Source organism: Dermacentor albipictus, chromosome 3, assembly GCF_038994185.2.
Source record: "Dermacentor albipictus isolate Rhodes 1998 colony chromosome 3, USDA_Dalb.pri_finalv2, whole genome shotgun sequence".
Taxonomy (NCBI): Eukaryota; Metazoa; Arthropoda; class Arachnida; order Ixodida; family Ixodidae; genus Dermacentor; species Dermacentor albipictus.
The window spans coordinates 164,630,378-164,648,583 of NC_091823.1; the positions used below are offsets into that span (position 1 = coordinate 164,630,378).

At 46.7% G+C, this 18,206-nt stretch overlaps 1 protein-coding gene across 1 annotated transcript in view; it reads right to left on the bottom strand.

The window, feature by feature from the left end:
* Positions 1 to 290: 290 nt before the first annotated feature.
* Positions 291 to 18,206, bottom strand: part of LOC135905158 (uncharacterized) — a 44,325-nt gene continuing 26,409 nt past the window's right edge. Inside the window, exons 3-4 of the mRNA XM_065436175.1 lie at positions 16,199 to 16,420; positions 291 to 7,568 (exon numbers count right to left, since the gene is read on the bottom strand). Of these exons, the coding sequence (XP_065292247.1) occupies positions 5,700 to 7,568; positions 16,199 to 16,420 (2,091 nt within the window). The 3' untranslated portion in view covers positions 291 to 5,699. The remainder of the gene's footprint in view (positions 7,569 to 16,198; positions 16,421 to 18,206) is intronic.

The window sequence follows — 18,206 nt, forward strand, 5'->3', positions numbered from 1 at the left end:
CCTAAGCACGCAGTACGGTTGTCAGATGACAAGTTGCATTTGGCTAAAGACTGCTATATAAGACGTGGGGTGACCTTAGCCTGTTATCCTTTTAAGAAAATATCTATACTTGCATACCCGTTTATACGGTACTTATTTTCTTGCCACTTTTTTAGAGTGCACGCTGCTGTTAGAAAAAAAACAATGTACAAGGTTATATTTTCATGTCATTTGCAAATACATTCCCATATGTGGTCCTACTACCTCACATATTATGCTCACCCGCATTGATTTCAACAAGACTAGCAGTATTGAATATAAATAACTGCAATTTCTATTCCTTACCATGAATAAACAACACAAACACGTGAAATAAGCAGATTAACAGCATACACATTTTACATTTTGCAAAGAAAATGCTAAACAGATGTGGCAGTCGTTCATCCATGAAAGTGATGATGTGACCTTTGCACATCCAACCGAAATTAGCACATCAATTCACAGTGTCACTATTCCTCCATGGCTGACATATACCACAGCAACACATTAAATGACACTGCAGTTCTCGCTTTGGCACTATGAACAATACTGAATGCGCATGTGTTTTAGAACAGCTTCTCTCGGGCTAAGGCCAACAGACACAACAAATACTCAAGGACGTTGGAGGAGGTCAGAGGTGTTCCTGTGACAGTGACAAGCCTCATCGAAAGAGCAGGCTGAATGTTGAGTTGCCCATTTGAAGGACCTCTTACTACACCACTCATTCAACAACACCTCGCATGCCTGCCTGTGTTGCAGCTGATATCACCTTTCCTATTCAGGTGCATGTGCCGAGCCACTCCAAACATCATGCCACCGCCCCACTCCTATCATCCAGACTCATTTGCAGCCATCATGCTCACTCTCTGCATAAACACAGCTTGAAAAATGCCAGCAGCTGTGTCCAACGGCAACCATGTCACACAGTTTCCACAACATTGCCACGAAGATCTGCATCTGCCTAACCACAGACATGCATTAGTTGTGATGCCATACTAAAATACAGTCAAACCTCGATATACTGAACAGCGCAGTGATTGCAAAATAGTTCAATGTAGGCAGAATTCGATATATAAAATCACCTAAAAAACGCGTCAAGAACTTGTACAAATCAATCAGTGAACAAAAGGCGCAATTGGGGATCGTTGTTTGGAGCGCGTGTTTGGTTTCGCCGCACTCCATTAGCCTAGGCCATGCTGACTTCACCGGGCGAAGTTGGCACGGCCTAAGCTAATCACGCACTCCAAACAACGATCCCCGATCGCGCCCCAATTGCGGCATAGTAAATACTCAATTGAGGCTTCACACAAAGCATTTATTTTTTTGGCTGAAAGTACTGCAGCAGTGTAGCCTGTTTCTTGTTGGCAGCTGTGCACTTAACCATGGCGTCCTCAACATAGTCTAAACGATCCACAAGCAATAGGCCAGTGCCTTCTATTGCGCCGTTGTAGCGTCGAAGAAGGGCCAAAGCAGCTACAGCCTTAGTTCAAGTCAGGAGCGGGACATCATCAATGCAGAATCAACCTCGGCAGCGTCTTTAAGTTCGGCCGCTACTTACGCTGCAATCTACACGTCTATCAATTGAAGAATTCCGAAACACTGTCAATAACAAAGTATGAAGTGGTGTCTGTGAGTGAGCCTAGTGAGCGCGCACTGTCGCACACCTTTGTGGATGCAAACCACTCCTCACAAGGCACAGCAGGCGCAGAGCGCAGCACCGAGGAGTCAGCATGCCAAATGCAATGCGTCGTTGATGTTGTCGAACTAGCCAAGCTACCGCGTGCATATGCCGCTACGTTCAAATGACGCCCTCGGCGCTTTTGATGTGTGCAGCTATAGTGCGCAGCGGTTGGGAACACCCATTGGCCCATCGCTATCTTCGAGGGCATTGCGGGCAAGCTTCCCGCCTGTCAACAGAGTGCACGTGGTCTGGGGTGGCGGATTTCGATATAGCCATTTTACGTCCGACCCCGTTCGAAATAAAAATTTTAAATGCATGCGATTTTCAGGTTATATGGAAAGTGTTCTATATACGCAATAATTCGATATATCCGTATTTCATATATCGAGGTTTGACTGTATTAGATGAACCGGTTAACAAATGGGCCAGCCAATAGTTTCGCGCCACTGTCGCAGTCAGCTCTGTACACTAATTGCACAGGAACTCGGCATGGGAGTGTGACTTTTTGGTGTTGCATGGAGTGTGTTTTGCGGATTAATCCACTAAATAAAGAACAGCATCGTTATCATTGAACATGTGACCTCGCCAGTTTTCTAGAGAACCCGACACCAAAACCCTTTTTTCTACTCTGAAGGATGGCACACCGAGTGGAGCACATGGACAGCTTAAGGTACAGAGTCCCAACAACAAAAATACCTTTCCATGTTAGTGATGTCACAATGTCTTTATCTGAATATCTACACTTAAAAACAAAATAAAGCCTTGAAAGCTGAAAAAGAAAATTTCCATGCTTTTTTTAATCGAAAAATTGGCACGACAGACAGCTATTAAATTTGTGCCTGCAATATACTAACGACGCTAATGATGCACTCTAATCACGTCAATGTTAAGATCACTGCTACGGTTAGTAGGAAGCTATCAAACACCATTTTATTTAACTCCTTCGTTACCGCAGCTATAGAAAATGATCAATTTGATCGACCATTTTTCTATAAATTGTTAAATATTCCCATGGGAAATTTTTAGAATGCAGCTCTTAGGCACCCATTCCTGCGGCGAGCATTGGTGTCAACGTAACTGAGCGAAAGAGCACAGCGAAGGATGAAAGAGTGAATGCGGAGTCCAGTGGGGGATGAAAGACTCAAGGAGGAAAGTGGGGAAGGACGGTGCAGCAGAACAATGAGACAGAAAGAAGAGGAGGAGGGTACGGCAAAGCATAAGAAAAACATAGTGCGGCAACGATGGCTACAAGATGGGGCCGCATTAGCGCGCATCATCTGGGAGGTCTGTCTGCAGCGGCTCCTGTGAATCGCACCCGCGCGTCACCCACGGCCTGCCTCACTCCAGTTGCGCCACACTCCTCTGTTTGCAACATGCCGCACTAGACGGATTGTGTATGCCAGCCAATATATTGCAAAATGAAAACACATATGAGCTGCACTCAAGTTTCGCATTAGGGAGTATCGCAATCGTCACGTAATTTTTTTTTTTTTGCTAGCAACATCATGCACCATTTGAAATGACGACTATGCTATTTGTCAGATTTCGCAATTTTTGGCAGATAAGAGTGTCTGGAAAAATAAAGCTTCGACTGTAGGTATCACCAAAACTAACCTCCAGTGCTCCTAGCACTTCTTCAATAATAAAACACACAAAATTTGCACTTTGGTCAATTCGGCAACATAGACACAGAAACTGCTCTCGGATTGCCAATTTTACTATCCAACCTATAGGCCGTTACAGTAGGTGCTGACAGTAGATGCTGATGAAGGCGTGTTATTTTGATATTCTTGCACTAACATCCAGTGCAACATTATTCTTCCTACTGAGAGTTGGTTTCATCCATCAGTGTATGTACAAATTACTATCAGCAATCATTCTCGTCATGTGGGTTTTCCCTTGCACAAGAGCATGCAGTCGATTTCAGACCGACATTTGACCAAAGCTTCACTAGCTGTCCTATCTCTAACATTCTGAACACCGCCTGTGCCTTTATTCATTACTGTACCATATTGTGCAACGCTCCACATTACTGTACAGCACTGCGCATGAATTGAACAAAGCATGTGGAGGCTCCCAGACCAGCTGAAAGCACACTAGACCACCTCGCTTGCACAGAAAAGCTGACTGAATGCAATAATCAAATATGAAGAGGCTCCTGCATGCTCCCTGACCTGACGACAATTGCTTCGAATGCAGTAAAAAACAAATTAGATGCCTGCTGCAATGAGGAAAAACAAATGCTCCCTGTACAATAGGAACTCACCCATTTTCTTATTTGCAAAGCTCCTCCTTCCTTGCATAGTGTCAGCATCACTGTGGCTAGTATTGATGCCTACAAATCTTCACACTAATTATTTTGCATGATCTGCCTTACATAAGTTGGGAACAAGGAACCAGGTGTATAGTTTATAGACTCCAGATATTTCATACAATCAGTACTTACAATAAAAACAGTAAATTATTACTTTCTTTCATGTTCCATGAGGTGCTTCCTTGAGATTTCACGAGAATTCTAAAAAATTATCTGAGCAATTATTACTATACACAAATTCAAAACACCAATGATCTGGCTGTAATTTTATGTATACAGTAAAACCTCATTAAACCGTACTCGCTTAAACAGTAGTTTTGTTTTAAAAGTAGTAAAATCAAATCCCCGACTCAGCAGCCATTGAACATAATGTGTTCTGTATCAGCATAAACCGTACCAGCTTACCGCATACGGATCGGTTAAAGCGTAGCGTTTCCACTTTTCATCATGCAAACACGGCAGTGCGTCATCTCCAGAGGGCAGCCCGGCAGAACAACAAGCCTCGGAGATCATAACAGTGGCCTCCAAGCGCCCTGTGCGTTTGTGCATGAAGCCACATCAACATCAACATCATTTCAGCGCCATGCCAGAGAGCGTCGTGGCACCGTGCAAAGGACTCGCGCCATGCCGAAGGTCGGATAAAAAAGATGCGGAGTGCTCAGCATAGAAGAAGAATTAGACATCATTCGTGCTATGGAATGTGACCCTAAGTCGGCACTGGCACGCAACAAGGATCTGCTCTCGACTACGGTGTGTGGCATTTGGAATGCGAAGAAGTCACTCGGAAGCACTGATGCAACTGCGAAGAGATATCGGCTACGAGGTTCGACTTATCACCATCGTTGCCGATGGGTAGCAACAGTGATGAGGACGACACGAAAAGCGACAGCACGGGTTATTCAGGCCCGACAGTGGCAGAAGCTGCACATTATGCGAGCCGCATGAATGCAATCATCGCGACAAGAACAGCACCCTGCAACGAAAAAGGCGGCCCATGACCTTTGCAGCGCTACCGCCCACATGCACGAAGAACATACACAACGCCAACGAGGAATCTGCCATGCGAGTGCCGAGAAGAGGGGGCTGGCTGAAAATCTGGCTCACAGCTTCAGTAACTTTGAGGCCGCTGCCATCGCTGCTAGGCCGCCGCGGCATCAAATGAAAATAACACTTTTGCCGTGTGAAGTGAATACTGCATGTTTTTTACTCCTTCATAGCACTCTCTCCGAGTTCCGTTTTTGACAAGTGCGTGGGCAATCTCATGCTAGTTTGGTTAAGCAGCATGATCGTTTAGTACATACTTTTTCTGAGCTCCGGACAACTACGGTTTAACGAGGTTTCACTGTAACAGTATACATTGTGACTACTACGCCTTGAAATAGCATGCTAAAACATTAAAGCACTGAAAATGAGCACATTTCTTGTGGTAACGAAAGAGTTAATCAACAATTCATCCCAAACCAAAGCCAAAGCCACAGACAGCACCGCACAAGACTACCAGTTGCAGTTTCTTGTGATCACAGACACATGCGAGGCAGAACAGTCCTATTAACACAAATAGTTCCTAGGTGGCAACAGCGTTGCTCGACTTAGCTTTGTGCAGTAGCCGGGACACCTTCAAAGTCAGGTAAAACAAAAACATGACACATCACAAGGAACCTGAATCTGCTTCCAACAGTAGGGGCACTATCTCCGTTTCCGTTTGCGTGGCAACCTCCGCTTCTCTCCTGTCTCGTCCAGGACATCGTTGATGCTCAAGAATCCTCGAACATGCAACCATGCATCGAGTATCAAATTGTCAATTTGCTTCTGACCATCGACCCTTTCGAAACACACAAGTTCATCTTTCACAATGCCTGCAAGCTGCCAGAATTGCATCCGCACAAGGCGATTGCATTCTAGCAGTTTCTGACTCACTTCTGAGGCGCTCAGTGGTGCCAGCTCTTGGACTTTGGACAGCAGCTGAGGGTGCCAGGACACGGTTTCGTAAGCAGCAGCCGCCCGCTTCAATGTCGAGCCCAGCACAAAGTGAGCAGCACACTCAACAAGTGACAAGTTCCGCCGCCTGAAGTGTTTCACAGCCTGCCAATTGTGAAAGTTGGAGGGATACTCCACTACACGGATGTACGTGAGAGTGTAGCTGTCCTCAAGCAGGTCAGCCAGGTCTTCAATGAGCACCTTACATGCTTCATACTGGGCACAGAGGTAAACAAGGTGGTACACTGTCCTGCTGTCCACCAGCCAGGTGCACAGTTTCTTAATGTCCTTCCTGCGCACAAGCCAGTCCTCAATTCCAAGCTTTTCTATCGTCTTGTTCTTGGAGAGGCCCTCGATGATGAGGTGAGCATCCTGGTTGAAGTTACTGAACTTCATGTAGATTTCCTTCAGGGCGGTAGTCTTCGACAGATAGGCGGCAATAGTGGATGCATCTTTCTCAACAAAGTCGTCGTCCCAAGTGTCGAGCCGTAACTCCAGCGCGGTGACACGGTCATGCAGCACCAGGGCAGCTCCGATCTCGCGGAATGCTGGCGTGTTCAGATGAAAGAACTTGTGGTGGCCCATGCTCAGAATATCACTGCCGGATTTCAGCCCTGCCACAAATGCCGCAGGCAGCGAATGACACGTGCCTAGTCTGACCTTCCCAGAAGCACCTGTCTCCTGCACCATTTGGTGGAACGTCTCTACGGACAGCATCATGACCGAGTCGAAGGTGAGTTGTTGCAGAGAAGAAGATTTGGCAGCAGCATCCAGAAGCTGCCGGGTCTCGTCATTGGTGAAGCACCCAGCGAGCACAAGCTTTTGCAATGACGACGTCTTCTGCAGTGCCTTCACTAGAGGCACAACCCGCCAGTCTCTGCCCAGCCTGCCCACGAGGGCATACAACATGCGCTGCCTCCGGATGTCTTCTGTCGCACGCATGAACTGGTAGTCCCAAGTGCAGTGGGGAAAGCCAACCTCGCGCAGAGTGGTGTTAAAGCTGAACACCCTGGCAAACTGCAGGGCAACAATTGGGTCCAGCTCAAAGTTTTCGAGCGTGAGCACCTCCAAAGTAGAGTTCTCAGTGAGTGCCTTGAAGACTTCCCCCACATCTGGAGCACTCCTGAAGTGGTCACTGCAGATGATTAAATTTGTCACTGTCCTGTTGGCTGCAAGATAGCGGCGAAATTCAGTACGTTGACTCTGATTTAAGACCGAGCAGCCAACGATGAGCTTAACGATGCTCGTGTTCTTCACTAGGGCCTCGATGAGTGCAGATGACTCTCGAAACAGCGGTACGTGCGCCACATTGAGGGTGCGCAGCGATTTTGTCTTGGTGATGTAGGCGGAAAGGGCGTCCTCGGCTGCACGGACATTGCCAGTGGTAAACTTGCACCAGTCCCAGGAGAGCTCCTCTAGGCACTCGGCACCACCTATGGCAGCAATGACGCTTCGCACCACAGGTCCCGTCAGCTCGCACTTGCTTAGCCGCAGCACAGTCAGTGATGTGTTGTTCCTCAGGGCATCGCAGAACAGCTTGCGGTAGCAGGGTAGAATGGACTGCAGCCCCTCGATAACCTGCAGCAGAGAAGAGGAGGCACGTGATGCATAACAATTCTGACTTGGCAGGTCTTACACTTTTGCACCTCCATGAACCTACATTCACCAGTGTACACCTGTTAAAAGTATTTAGGTGTTCCTGAATCGTTGCCATTTCACAAGTAATATTGTTAAATGTAATTAAACTTGAATTTTGCCCCCTTTTCTTGCCATCTTGTATAGATATTTATTTTAGTCATGTACAAATTACTGTGTTGCATCATGCTAGTTGTTGCCCCCACTCTCTGCCTGATATACAGGGCATTAGAACTTCATCAAGCAGACGGTTGCATTTATTCTCTCTTCCTCTGTCAACCTTCTATAGATGGAAATAAGCCAATATTATTATTATCATCGGCCCTTTTAAATGCCACATCTTGGCTTTGATGGAGCACTGCAATGGAGCGCACTGGATTATTTTCAACTACTTAGAGGTTTCTAAGGGGTCCTTTAAGTGTAGGGTTGAAGATTAATATGTGGAAGACAAAGGTAATGTTCAATAACCCGGCAAGGGAACAAGAATTCATGATCGCCAGTCGACCTCTAGAGTCTATGCAGGAATGCGTTTATCTAGGTAAATTACTCACAGAGGACATTGATCATGAGAAGGAAATTTACAGAATAGGTTGGAGTGTGAACAGCACGCATTAAAGAATCCTGACCGGGAGCTTACTACTGTCGTTGAAATGAAGAGAGTACAATCATTGCATTCTATTGGTACTCACATAGATGGTAGAAACTTGACGGTTAACAAAGAAGCTCGAGAAAAGGTTAAGAACCGCACAATGAGCAATGGAGTAAGAAATGTTAGACGTAATGTCAAGAGACAGGAAGAGAGTGATGTGGATCAGAGAGCAAACAGGGATTGCCGATATTCTAGTTGAAATTAGGGAGAAAAAATGAAGCTGGGCCGGTCAGGCAATGCGTAGGGAAGCGTAGTCGAGGATGGTAGAAAATTAGGTGGGGTGGCAAAATTAGGAAATTTGCACGTGCAACCTGGAATCAGCTAGCCCAAGACAGGGGTAATTGGGGATCGCTGAGAGAGGGCTTGATCCTGCAGTAGACATAAAAGTAGGCTGATAATCATGAATGTACCCCTCACAAGGTTTAGGCATTGCAAACAGACAAGCACACTGCACAGGTCATGCAGTGATGACTGTGTTTGCAAACTATTGCATGAATGCATGCTGCCAAAACTGCTGTGAATTCAAACAAAAGATGACGCTCTTTTCTTTTCTAAAGAGCATTTTCTGCTAGGTAGGTAGCATCAAATACACAGGGTTTCTCTGTCAGATGCAAGGGCCTACATGCAAAAATTGGCAGCCACAGTGCGGACAACTCTGGGATTCCAATGAAAGGCAGGGCATGCAAAACCACCCCCGAGAATGTGCTACACAGCTAGAAAAGAAGCGAGAAAAAGCAAAGGCAGAGGTCGTGATTAAAAAATTTGAAGTTTCCCCTGAAGGCAAAGCATTGAAAGCGATAGTAAGGTTTCGCATTGCGCTGAAGGCATCTCGAATGCTGGCATGCATGCTAGCACCCTGGCAAGTGTCGCACTTCAATGTTGCTCGACGCGAGACCGGAGAAAAGCCGTCTTGCATTGATCGGGATCCACACAAAAGGATTAGATAAATTTAGTTTGATGTTCACCAAGGCGTGGAATGCACACAGCTTCTCAAGAGGAACACTAATGTGTGTGCGCATAACCCCCATGCCAGCAGTGGAAGCCAGAACGGGAACCCTAGCTCTGGTTAAGCCAGATCAGTGGAGCGTGGCAGTGTGTCCACTTGGCTTTGTTGCTTTTAAAGCCAAACTCACTTACAGTCTCTGGGAGACTTCTAATCCACCACACGCAGGATGTGCATGCCCTCAAACATCGGTATGAGGTCCTCGAGGCAGGCCCTCATCTCCGATGTGGCAGACAGCAGGAGAGGAATGTTGCAGTTTCCTACACAAATTACCAGAGGGAACTACAGCATTCCCCCTAGCATGGTGGTTCAGTCAACCTGCAAGCATGCTGGTTCAGCCAGCATAGAAATGATGGTCAGTACATGGTGCTGCCTAAACTCTGTCCTTCTGGCTTCAAATGCCTTTCTCACTAGTTCCAATTGTTCATTTTGGTCAAAATGCTGCATTATAAGTGCAACAATTCGTAATAATTGTGCATGTCTGCAGATTCTCATAGGTGGTGTTCAAATCTACACCCCAGTTATGACCCCCCTATGGGTAACAAACGCAGGTCTTGAGGGCCATGCTCTTGCTGGTTGCATGTGGCAGATGCGATTGCAGGAGCCGGAAACACACCATAGGAAGTCAGGTTTTGGACACCAACTATTGCTTTGTGCATTTATATATACAGGATTGCTTCAAAATTTGGGCTGCTAAAGGCAGATAAAATGCAGTAAATAATGCCGCAGGAAGGTTTGAAGCCAAAAGTACTAAGACAAATTCATGTTCTAACCATCATTCCCATGACAGTTGAACGACTGCAGTGCCAGAGTTCCCTCTAGTAATTATTGTAGGGAACTCTATGAGGAATGACACCAGCGGGTGCTGGGTGAAAGCAAGAGAGAAAGCCTCTGCTTCGCGGAGGGTAGCCTGCCCCCTGGCACCATGGCTTCCCAACATTTCCCTTGGTTCCAACTCAGCTGTTACTGCACCCTTTCCAAAGATCCCTGCAGCCAAACACTTCCTGGATGACGCTTTACAACTTCTAGTGCATAGCCAAAATTTCTGATGGGGCCAGGCGAGAGCGCATTTCACAAGACTGAAACAACCAAAGGGAACATGCAATCAGATTATGGCTCAAGTAAAAAAGATCATCAGCATATGCTGTGTGCACTGCAGAACCAAGGTGTACTGTCCCGGGCAGCTGGGGCCACTGGCAAGCAAAGAGACAGGGACGTGACGTGTACAAGAGAAGGGTGGGCAGAAGAGAGCGTCAACACTGTTCATTCCGAGTTTCGCATATCTATCTCACAGCGAGAGAGAGAGGCAAGTGGGGTAAGGAAAATTAACTTGCAGAGCAAGCCGAGGCCGGCGGTTCATGTAACACCATCAGGGTGAATTGAGAGCTGACAGCACACCTCCCTTTCTTCAAAAAGCAAACATGAGAATTGTATGACTGGGACTGTTCCAACACAGCTTGTACACTCCACTACAGGAAACTCTGCACACTGAGGAACTGGGCGTATCTAGCTGGTGGGTTCAAAAGACAGCTGAAAACCTGTTACAATTATCGGAGCACTCTGACTTGCTCTGCGTCAGGGCGTTGCCCTCAGTTGGATGGCTTTCCAGCAGTTGATCTTTCCCTATCCTTGTGCTGCTTCACCTGCTGATAATATAGGAGGGCATCCCGTTCACCTCGTCCTTACGTTTTTGCCAAGAACATATGCGGTTGTGACCAACCGTGATGTTTTAGTTTGCACGAAATATTACAGGCGAGTGAATACCAAATAGTAGATTTCAAATCGAATACCAGATCGAATCAAAAGAAAAAGCCGAATATCCAATCAAATATCAAATATCAGAAATGTTTCACAAATTTCATGCATACAAGTTTTGTACAAGAAAATGCAGTGATGTACATACTTGCGAGTCCCACAGCACAAGATGAATTTTGCAAGCTATGAGTAACTTACGTAGAGTAGCCAACGGATTTTTCATACTCCAAACATTCGAACTTTATGGATATTCTGGACTTCATAAATGCACCATCAGCGTTTTCATAGAGCTAATGCATTTTCATGACATAGTTTTCAGACAAATTTATGCCCCAAACTTGATTTTACGGACTAAATCACTTGTTTGGAGCCACGCTGCCCGTTCATGGAGGCCACCACGTTAAATTCTCTGCTGACATAGCCAGGCTGCATGTTTCTATTTACACCCAACCCCAGTGCTCAACCACTGCACCGCCAGGAGCCGCCCGCACGTACTACGTTACTAAGTACTTTTTTGCCGAAGCCCCACGGCACACCCGCTAGATCCTTCTAGGTGCTTGGTTTTACGTCCCCGGCTGTACCTGGGTGCGCAGTCTGCTTGGCCCAGCCCGCATTCGCAGAGTTCAGGCAGTGTAGGTAAGTTTTAATTTTAAATGCGTAAGTATTTCTATGGTTACCCAACGAGAAAACCGTCCCTCCGTTCATCCCGTACTAAGACAACTGTTTTCGAAATAGCACCCGCAGCAGCGAACGAATTCACCACTGGGCTGCCTCTCACTTCAACAAAGTGGCGAGAACACAGTGCTGACGGTGCTCTGAGCACACACCTCACTGTGCAACATTTGCAGATCACTTTCAAGATACAAGTGTCCACGTCTCTTCAACACTAAGTCAGTGCCAAGAACACAGCGCGAACCTATGAGCAGTTGGCACTTTTTGTGGGCATCGAAAATCGCTTTCAAGGTACAGCTCGCACGGCGGTGCCATATGAAGCCATCATCTAAGTATGTTTCCGGTTCTTAATGGTTCAATGCGGGTGGATAAGGGGCTAAAGAGTGATAACGGCTTATAATGTTCGGAACATCATTGGTGCGCCTTTGCTTAAGTACTTTGCTTGCGTAATTAATGCTCATTGCGCCTCCATCGGCACGAGTTCATCTCACCACTAGCTGTGGTTAGAACTAGCCTAATAAGGTTACATAACATTGGTAATGACACCGGGCTGCGTGCAGATGAGCAAGTGGCACAATGCTTACACATACTAAGACAACTCCCAGAGGAATTTGATCATGAATTTTGTGGTTCCTGGACGTCACGCACTAGTTTGTTTAATATGCGTCGTGTATGGCGCTTGTGCCTTGCTACTGTTTGGCTGGAAGAGAGATAGTGATGTAAAGAAGGAAAAGGCGTTTGATTACAGCGATGATGTGGCTCATAGTGCGAGAAACCCTCCATGCCCCACGATTATCCCAGCTTTTGTAGATTGAAGTGCCTCAAACACCACGACCAACTTATCGCATCCTTTTATCCCCTTATTCAGACTGAAAAATTTCATCCATTGTTACTTCTGCTTCAGCACGCAACGTTTATTTCGAAATAGTCTAGGCGGCACATTTGAAAAAACCTATTTTCTCTTAGTGACAGCTGGCTGAGCAGATGGTGCGCCGAGGCATAACATCTCCCTAGTCACACCAAATATTGAGAAGGAACTAGGGCACTCGCCGTGGCGCTTTGTAGAAAAAAGTACCTAGAAACGTGGTACATGCAAGTGGCATATGGCACCACAGCAGTCGAGCACTGCAATTGGGCATAAATAGAAACACGCAGCCAGGCTTGGCTTCCAGTGGGACTCTCTATAGCTTCCAAGATTGGGAGGTCCACGTTATCAATAGAAAGCATTCGCCATCTTCATGTCTTGGAGGACATACCCACTCTTCCTTGGCTGACAAAATGCTACAGGGGATGGCATGTTTTCATTTTTCTTTCCTTTTTCAGTCAACACAACCATAATAATCCCTTAATGTGGGATCTGTTTTTGTTTTTTCTTCTTCTAGAGTTTCAGTTGCTATTTTCCACATGGTGTGTCTATTGAGCAGATATGCCTCGGAGACGTCGCAACTTTGTGTGTTTGTGCAGCTTCACATTTGTGTGATTGGCACCACCTACTGTGCCTTCACAAGAGTGAAGTGGTGTGAATAAACGTGGCTGATTTTTTTCGGTATCCATAGCAAACTCTGCTGGTGAAGATCTAGTTGACGCTGGTTGACAATATGTGGAGACGATGTCACTTTTACACAAATCCAAGCAAGTCTGAACGCCTCCAAGCGTAGCACGAGGTAGGGCATTATTAGAGATTTTTTTCTATCTGCTCTAAGACAAACTTTTCTTTTTGGAGGTGGGGAGGGAGAGGGAGGTGAACAAGTTTTTCGAACTGTTTGATTTTCTTGGACTATTTTATGTTTTATGGTCCCCGTGAGGACCGCAAAAGCGGTCAGCGACTGTACACCGGCAAAAGAGCTGCAGGCACATCCCTAGGCAAATTATTCCTGCCTCTAGGCTCTGGCTCCCCTGTGGCCTTCGCTGCGTTGTGGCGGCACCTAAACCAGCTCAGCACAGTATGGGGCTTCGGCAGCTCTCAATGGAAGTGGTGTGATAAAAAGTTGGCACTACTTCACGGCTTCCACATCACAAACATGTGATTTTGGCGCTCGCCCATAACCAGTCAACCTGTCGACCAGCTCGGCTGCGAACCTCCCCTTACCATCAAGGCTTCGTTTGCCTTCACCCTTGTGTTTCTGCAGCAAGCTGCAGAGTGTGCAGCCCATGAGCATTTTGCGCATGGTTTACGGAATCCTCTTTTTCCACTTCAATGTAGTCATAAACGTGGGATTTTTTGTTGGCGTTGTATGTACAGCTGTCACCGTCGCACAACATGGTAGTATGAAATCGAGGGTTCGACGGAAGCCCGTCTGGTCGGGATGAAGCATGAAGCAATAAAACGATGGACACCGACCAACAGAAGTGCTAAAAAATTATTAAATCTAAAACACTTTTTGGCTTCCCTACAGAAGCCTTGTTCACAATGGGATGATGGAAGGTTCATGGAAGCTTATGTATACTTCAGAACGTGACGTAAGCAACGCGTGTGTGACGGGGGGAGGGTTCCCTCATTTCGATTGAGCATGTGATGTGTTCTTTGTATCTCCAGCGATTCCAGATACAGCCGCGATTTCAGGTTTCTTTCTTGGCCGATAACTCTCGAGCGATCCCAGTCAATCTTGTGGCCCGTTGCATCCATGTGCTCGGCAAGGGCATTCGAAACTGTACATTTCTTTTCGACATCTTTCTGATGCTGCCTCAGTCACTTTGAAGTTGCCCGATTCACCGATGTATGCCTACTCGCAATCTGCACAGGGTATCTTATAGACTTCGCCGGGAAACGATTCTCTCAGAAGCCTGTCCTTACCGCCAACGAGTGCTTGCCTCAGCTTACGCACGGGCACGTGCGCCACCTCAACGTCCTAACTGCATAGAATGCGAGACAAGGTTTCGCTTATCCCTGGAACGTAAGGTATGGCAGCATGCTTTCTTGGTCAGGGATTAGCCGGACAAACTGGATTGGACAGACGGCGTTCCACAGCACTCAAAAAGGATGTGGGATAACCGCTTGCCGAGAGATCTCCTCGCATGTGGTCGAAGTCAGTGGAACGACTTTCTGCTGTGGTGCAAATGCGGTTCGTACGGTTGAGCAGTAAGGCAGCAACCGAAATTTTGTGAGCGTAATAAAACACAAGTAACACAAACAGGGAGCATAATACAGCAAGTGACAACTGGCCTCCGTAATAAACTGTCTTTTGAACTTTGAATTCCGCAAGTCTCTCATAGAGGGCGCTACAGTAGCAAAATCGTGTTTGACAAAATTTCTGCTGCACTGCTATGATTCCAGGGTGGCTTAGTCAAAGTCACCATTAGCCACATGATCTGAACTGGCCAATAGAATGTTCAAATCACACTTTATTTAATTTTTATGCGAAGCATATTATGAGAGCTCAACCCAGCTCCTCAGGCGCGGCGGTGTCGCCTTGAAACCAAGTGACACCGTGACGTCACGACAGAGGAGAAGTGGCTTTGGCTCAACTCTTGCAAGACGGGCTGGGTGGGAATCGAACCAGGGTCTCCGGAGTGTGGGACGGAGACGCTACCACTGAGCCACGAGTACGATGCTTCAAAGCGGTACAAAAGCGCCTCTAGTGAATGCGGTGTTGCCTTAGAAACGAGCTGTTTCTAAGGCGTGCGTCTCTTGCTCAGGCGCACATTTCGTTGCCGCGCCGAACGCTGCTTTGCTCGACGCTCACCGCGTCCAATGCGGGGCGCGTAGTCGCTGCCCTGTAGCCCATTGTCTTACACCCCTTGGCGGGTCGACGGGAACGTTGTCGCGTTCCACTCTTGAAGGCGAAGCAGTAATGCATGAGTTCTTTCTTCGTCTAGCCGAACCAAATATAGCCAAGCAACAGCAGTTCACCAGGCTAAACAGTGGTTCAACAACTAAAATAAAGGCTAGTATGCTTCGCATCCTGGGCTTAACCTTACCTAAGCCACAGCCATTTTTATGTGACAAGGTGGCAAGCACAGTGCTGCTGCTGACTGAGTGATAAACCAAACACACTAGCTTTCGTATGACACCAAAAATCTCCAGAAGAGAAAGGGCTGGGGCGTGCCAACACATCATTGAATCGCTGCTACATGAAAAATATGTGGCATTCTTTAATGAAAGCTCGCAGACAGGTGCAGGATGTAGTAGGAACGCAAAAATTACAGTCCTGAAACTTCTGTTTCTGGGCAGATTTTCAGTTCCTAAGAGTCATGTTACACGCCCCTTAAAGGAATGTGGGCTGTGAGGAGAAAGCATGGAATGCTTTGGAAGAAAGACGCAAAAAGCTAGCGTGTTCAAGGCACACCAACCATAAATCTCGAGCCCTCACAGGAGAAGCAAAAGGGGTTGATAAGGCATGCTTGGGTCAAGCACTATGGCGACAGCGCCAGTACTTTTGCTATCACATGGGAGAACGAATAACGAGTGTGACCCACTGGTGGCTCATGATGCAGAGAACTCAGCAATTAAAGAAACAATAAAGGTGTGAGAGCCACCCCCATCTCTTGACGCACCTGAAGGCATCGGTGCCTGGTGAGGAGACAGTGCAGCAAGATGGCAGCATGGTTGGCAGTCCAGCTGGCACCTCTGGACATGTTGTCATTCTCAAGCGCAGTGAGCGCAAGGCGGCCCGGCTCAACTTCATGGATCTCGACGGCCAGGGACCAGAGCCATTCATTAATCATGGGCATCAGCTCCGACACGACGGGACAAGTTGAGGCCGGCACAGCTTTGCACTGCAATGGACAACAGAAATCGATTAAACAAATGCTGACACATATTTTGCAAATTCAAACACTTTGCTACACACTAAAACTAAAAGTATGAGACACACAGGCGTGAAGCTGGACACCATAATGCTATTTGTTACAGGCTTCTTGGATCTAAAAGAATGACATTTAGCGAGTATGAAAATTGGGAAACGTATGACACTACAATTTGACATCAAAGTTGGCTCCAAATGTTGTGCCCTCTGTGCCATAGACATTATTATGACGTCATGATGAAGAGCAAACTTTCTGACTTCAGGTAGCATAGTGAGGCTAGGCACAACACCCTTGCTCATAAAGAAATAAGAATGCAGCACATGTTTGTTCTTGGTGTGCCTGCTTGTGGCTGCTACCGCGATTACAGAAATGGAGCATTCAATGCAACCACAAGGGCACTACCATGTTGCTACGATTCGTTCTTGTAACACTCAAAATATGATGCAAGAACAAGCGCTTATACGGAGTACATATGTGTAGCCAAAGTTTAAGGTTCACTCTATACATTTTTCAGACAGATCGAGCAGCTATCTACAAAATTTTGATGCAAAATTTGCGGTGCATAAAAGAATGTGTTTGCAGGCAGCTAAACTAGACGGTGCCACCGTACTGATGGAGGCTCAGGATCACATTGATTGCGCATCTAACTTAATTGCATCTCGTTGATTGCGCCTGCTCACCTCCACATAGCAGCAGCATAGTGGCACCCTTGTCGTTGCCGATTTCAATGCAGAGGCGCTGTGGGGAGCTTTTTCTCTCTAGACGGGTAAGACTTTAGAAAAAAGGAGCATTTGCTCCTCAAAGGAGGATGCACACGAGCCTCCATCAATAGGCGCACACTCTAGACTGACATCATAAGCCGAACTGCTGGTGACCCCGCCTACAGAAAAGATGGCCGCCCGCACTTCGAAATGGGCCGAGTCACATCAGCTGTGTGCTGCCCCTCGTCAGAGTGAATTCCCAAACTGTTTGCAGTGGTCTATCATGTCGAAAATATTGCGAGCTTAGGACGCATCATTTGTGCCGCACACATCTTTTCTAAGCTGTGATCCATTGAAGAAAGACTGCAGCGAGCATCGGTGATGCTGAGCTACTATTCGTCTGAAACAGGATCCCGTGGCGACACACCACATCCTGCACGTTTGTTCCATGGTGTTTTGTTTTGCTCCAAAGTGAAGTTACGATAAGGAAAGTTTGCGAAAGTCTGGTGCCTACTATTAGCAGCAGGTGTGTTCGTGCAGTGTGTCGCTGCGTTTTTTCTCAGACGGGGCAAAGTGATGGAGCAAAACCATTCTTGGGAGAAATGAAAAAAGTATACATGGATGAGACAATCCTACACATGTCTCAACAAAGAACATTTGCGAAAGCAACCTCCAGCACAAAGATTCGCTGCTGCCAGCTCAGTGCAAATGATCGTTGTCAGCAGAGTTATAAGATAGCTGTGCGTCTAGTGGCAGCGTTAGAGCATTGTATAGCACCGTCGAATGATTGCTGTCCACGAGTGCTAACAATCAGTGACACATGCTGCTTGAGCAAATGTCAATGAATTAGTAATGGTCAGATGTTTAGTCGCAGTGTTTCCTTAATGTCAGCTCCAGTACCAAGTCATATAAAGTAATGACCGTTAAAACTGCTGACGCGTTTACCAAGGAACTTGGCATAAATTCACATCGCTGTGTGACTTAGTACTCTTTGCTCACTGCACGCACCAACTGTAGAATGCCTGCTGTGACACAATTACGCATGAGGTGTGCTG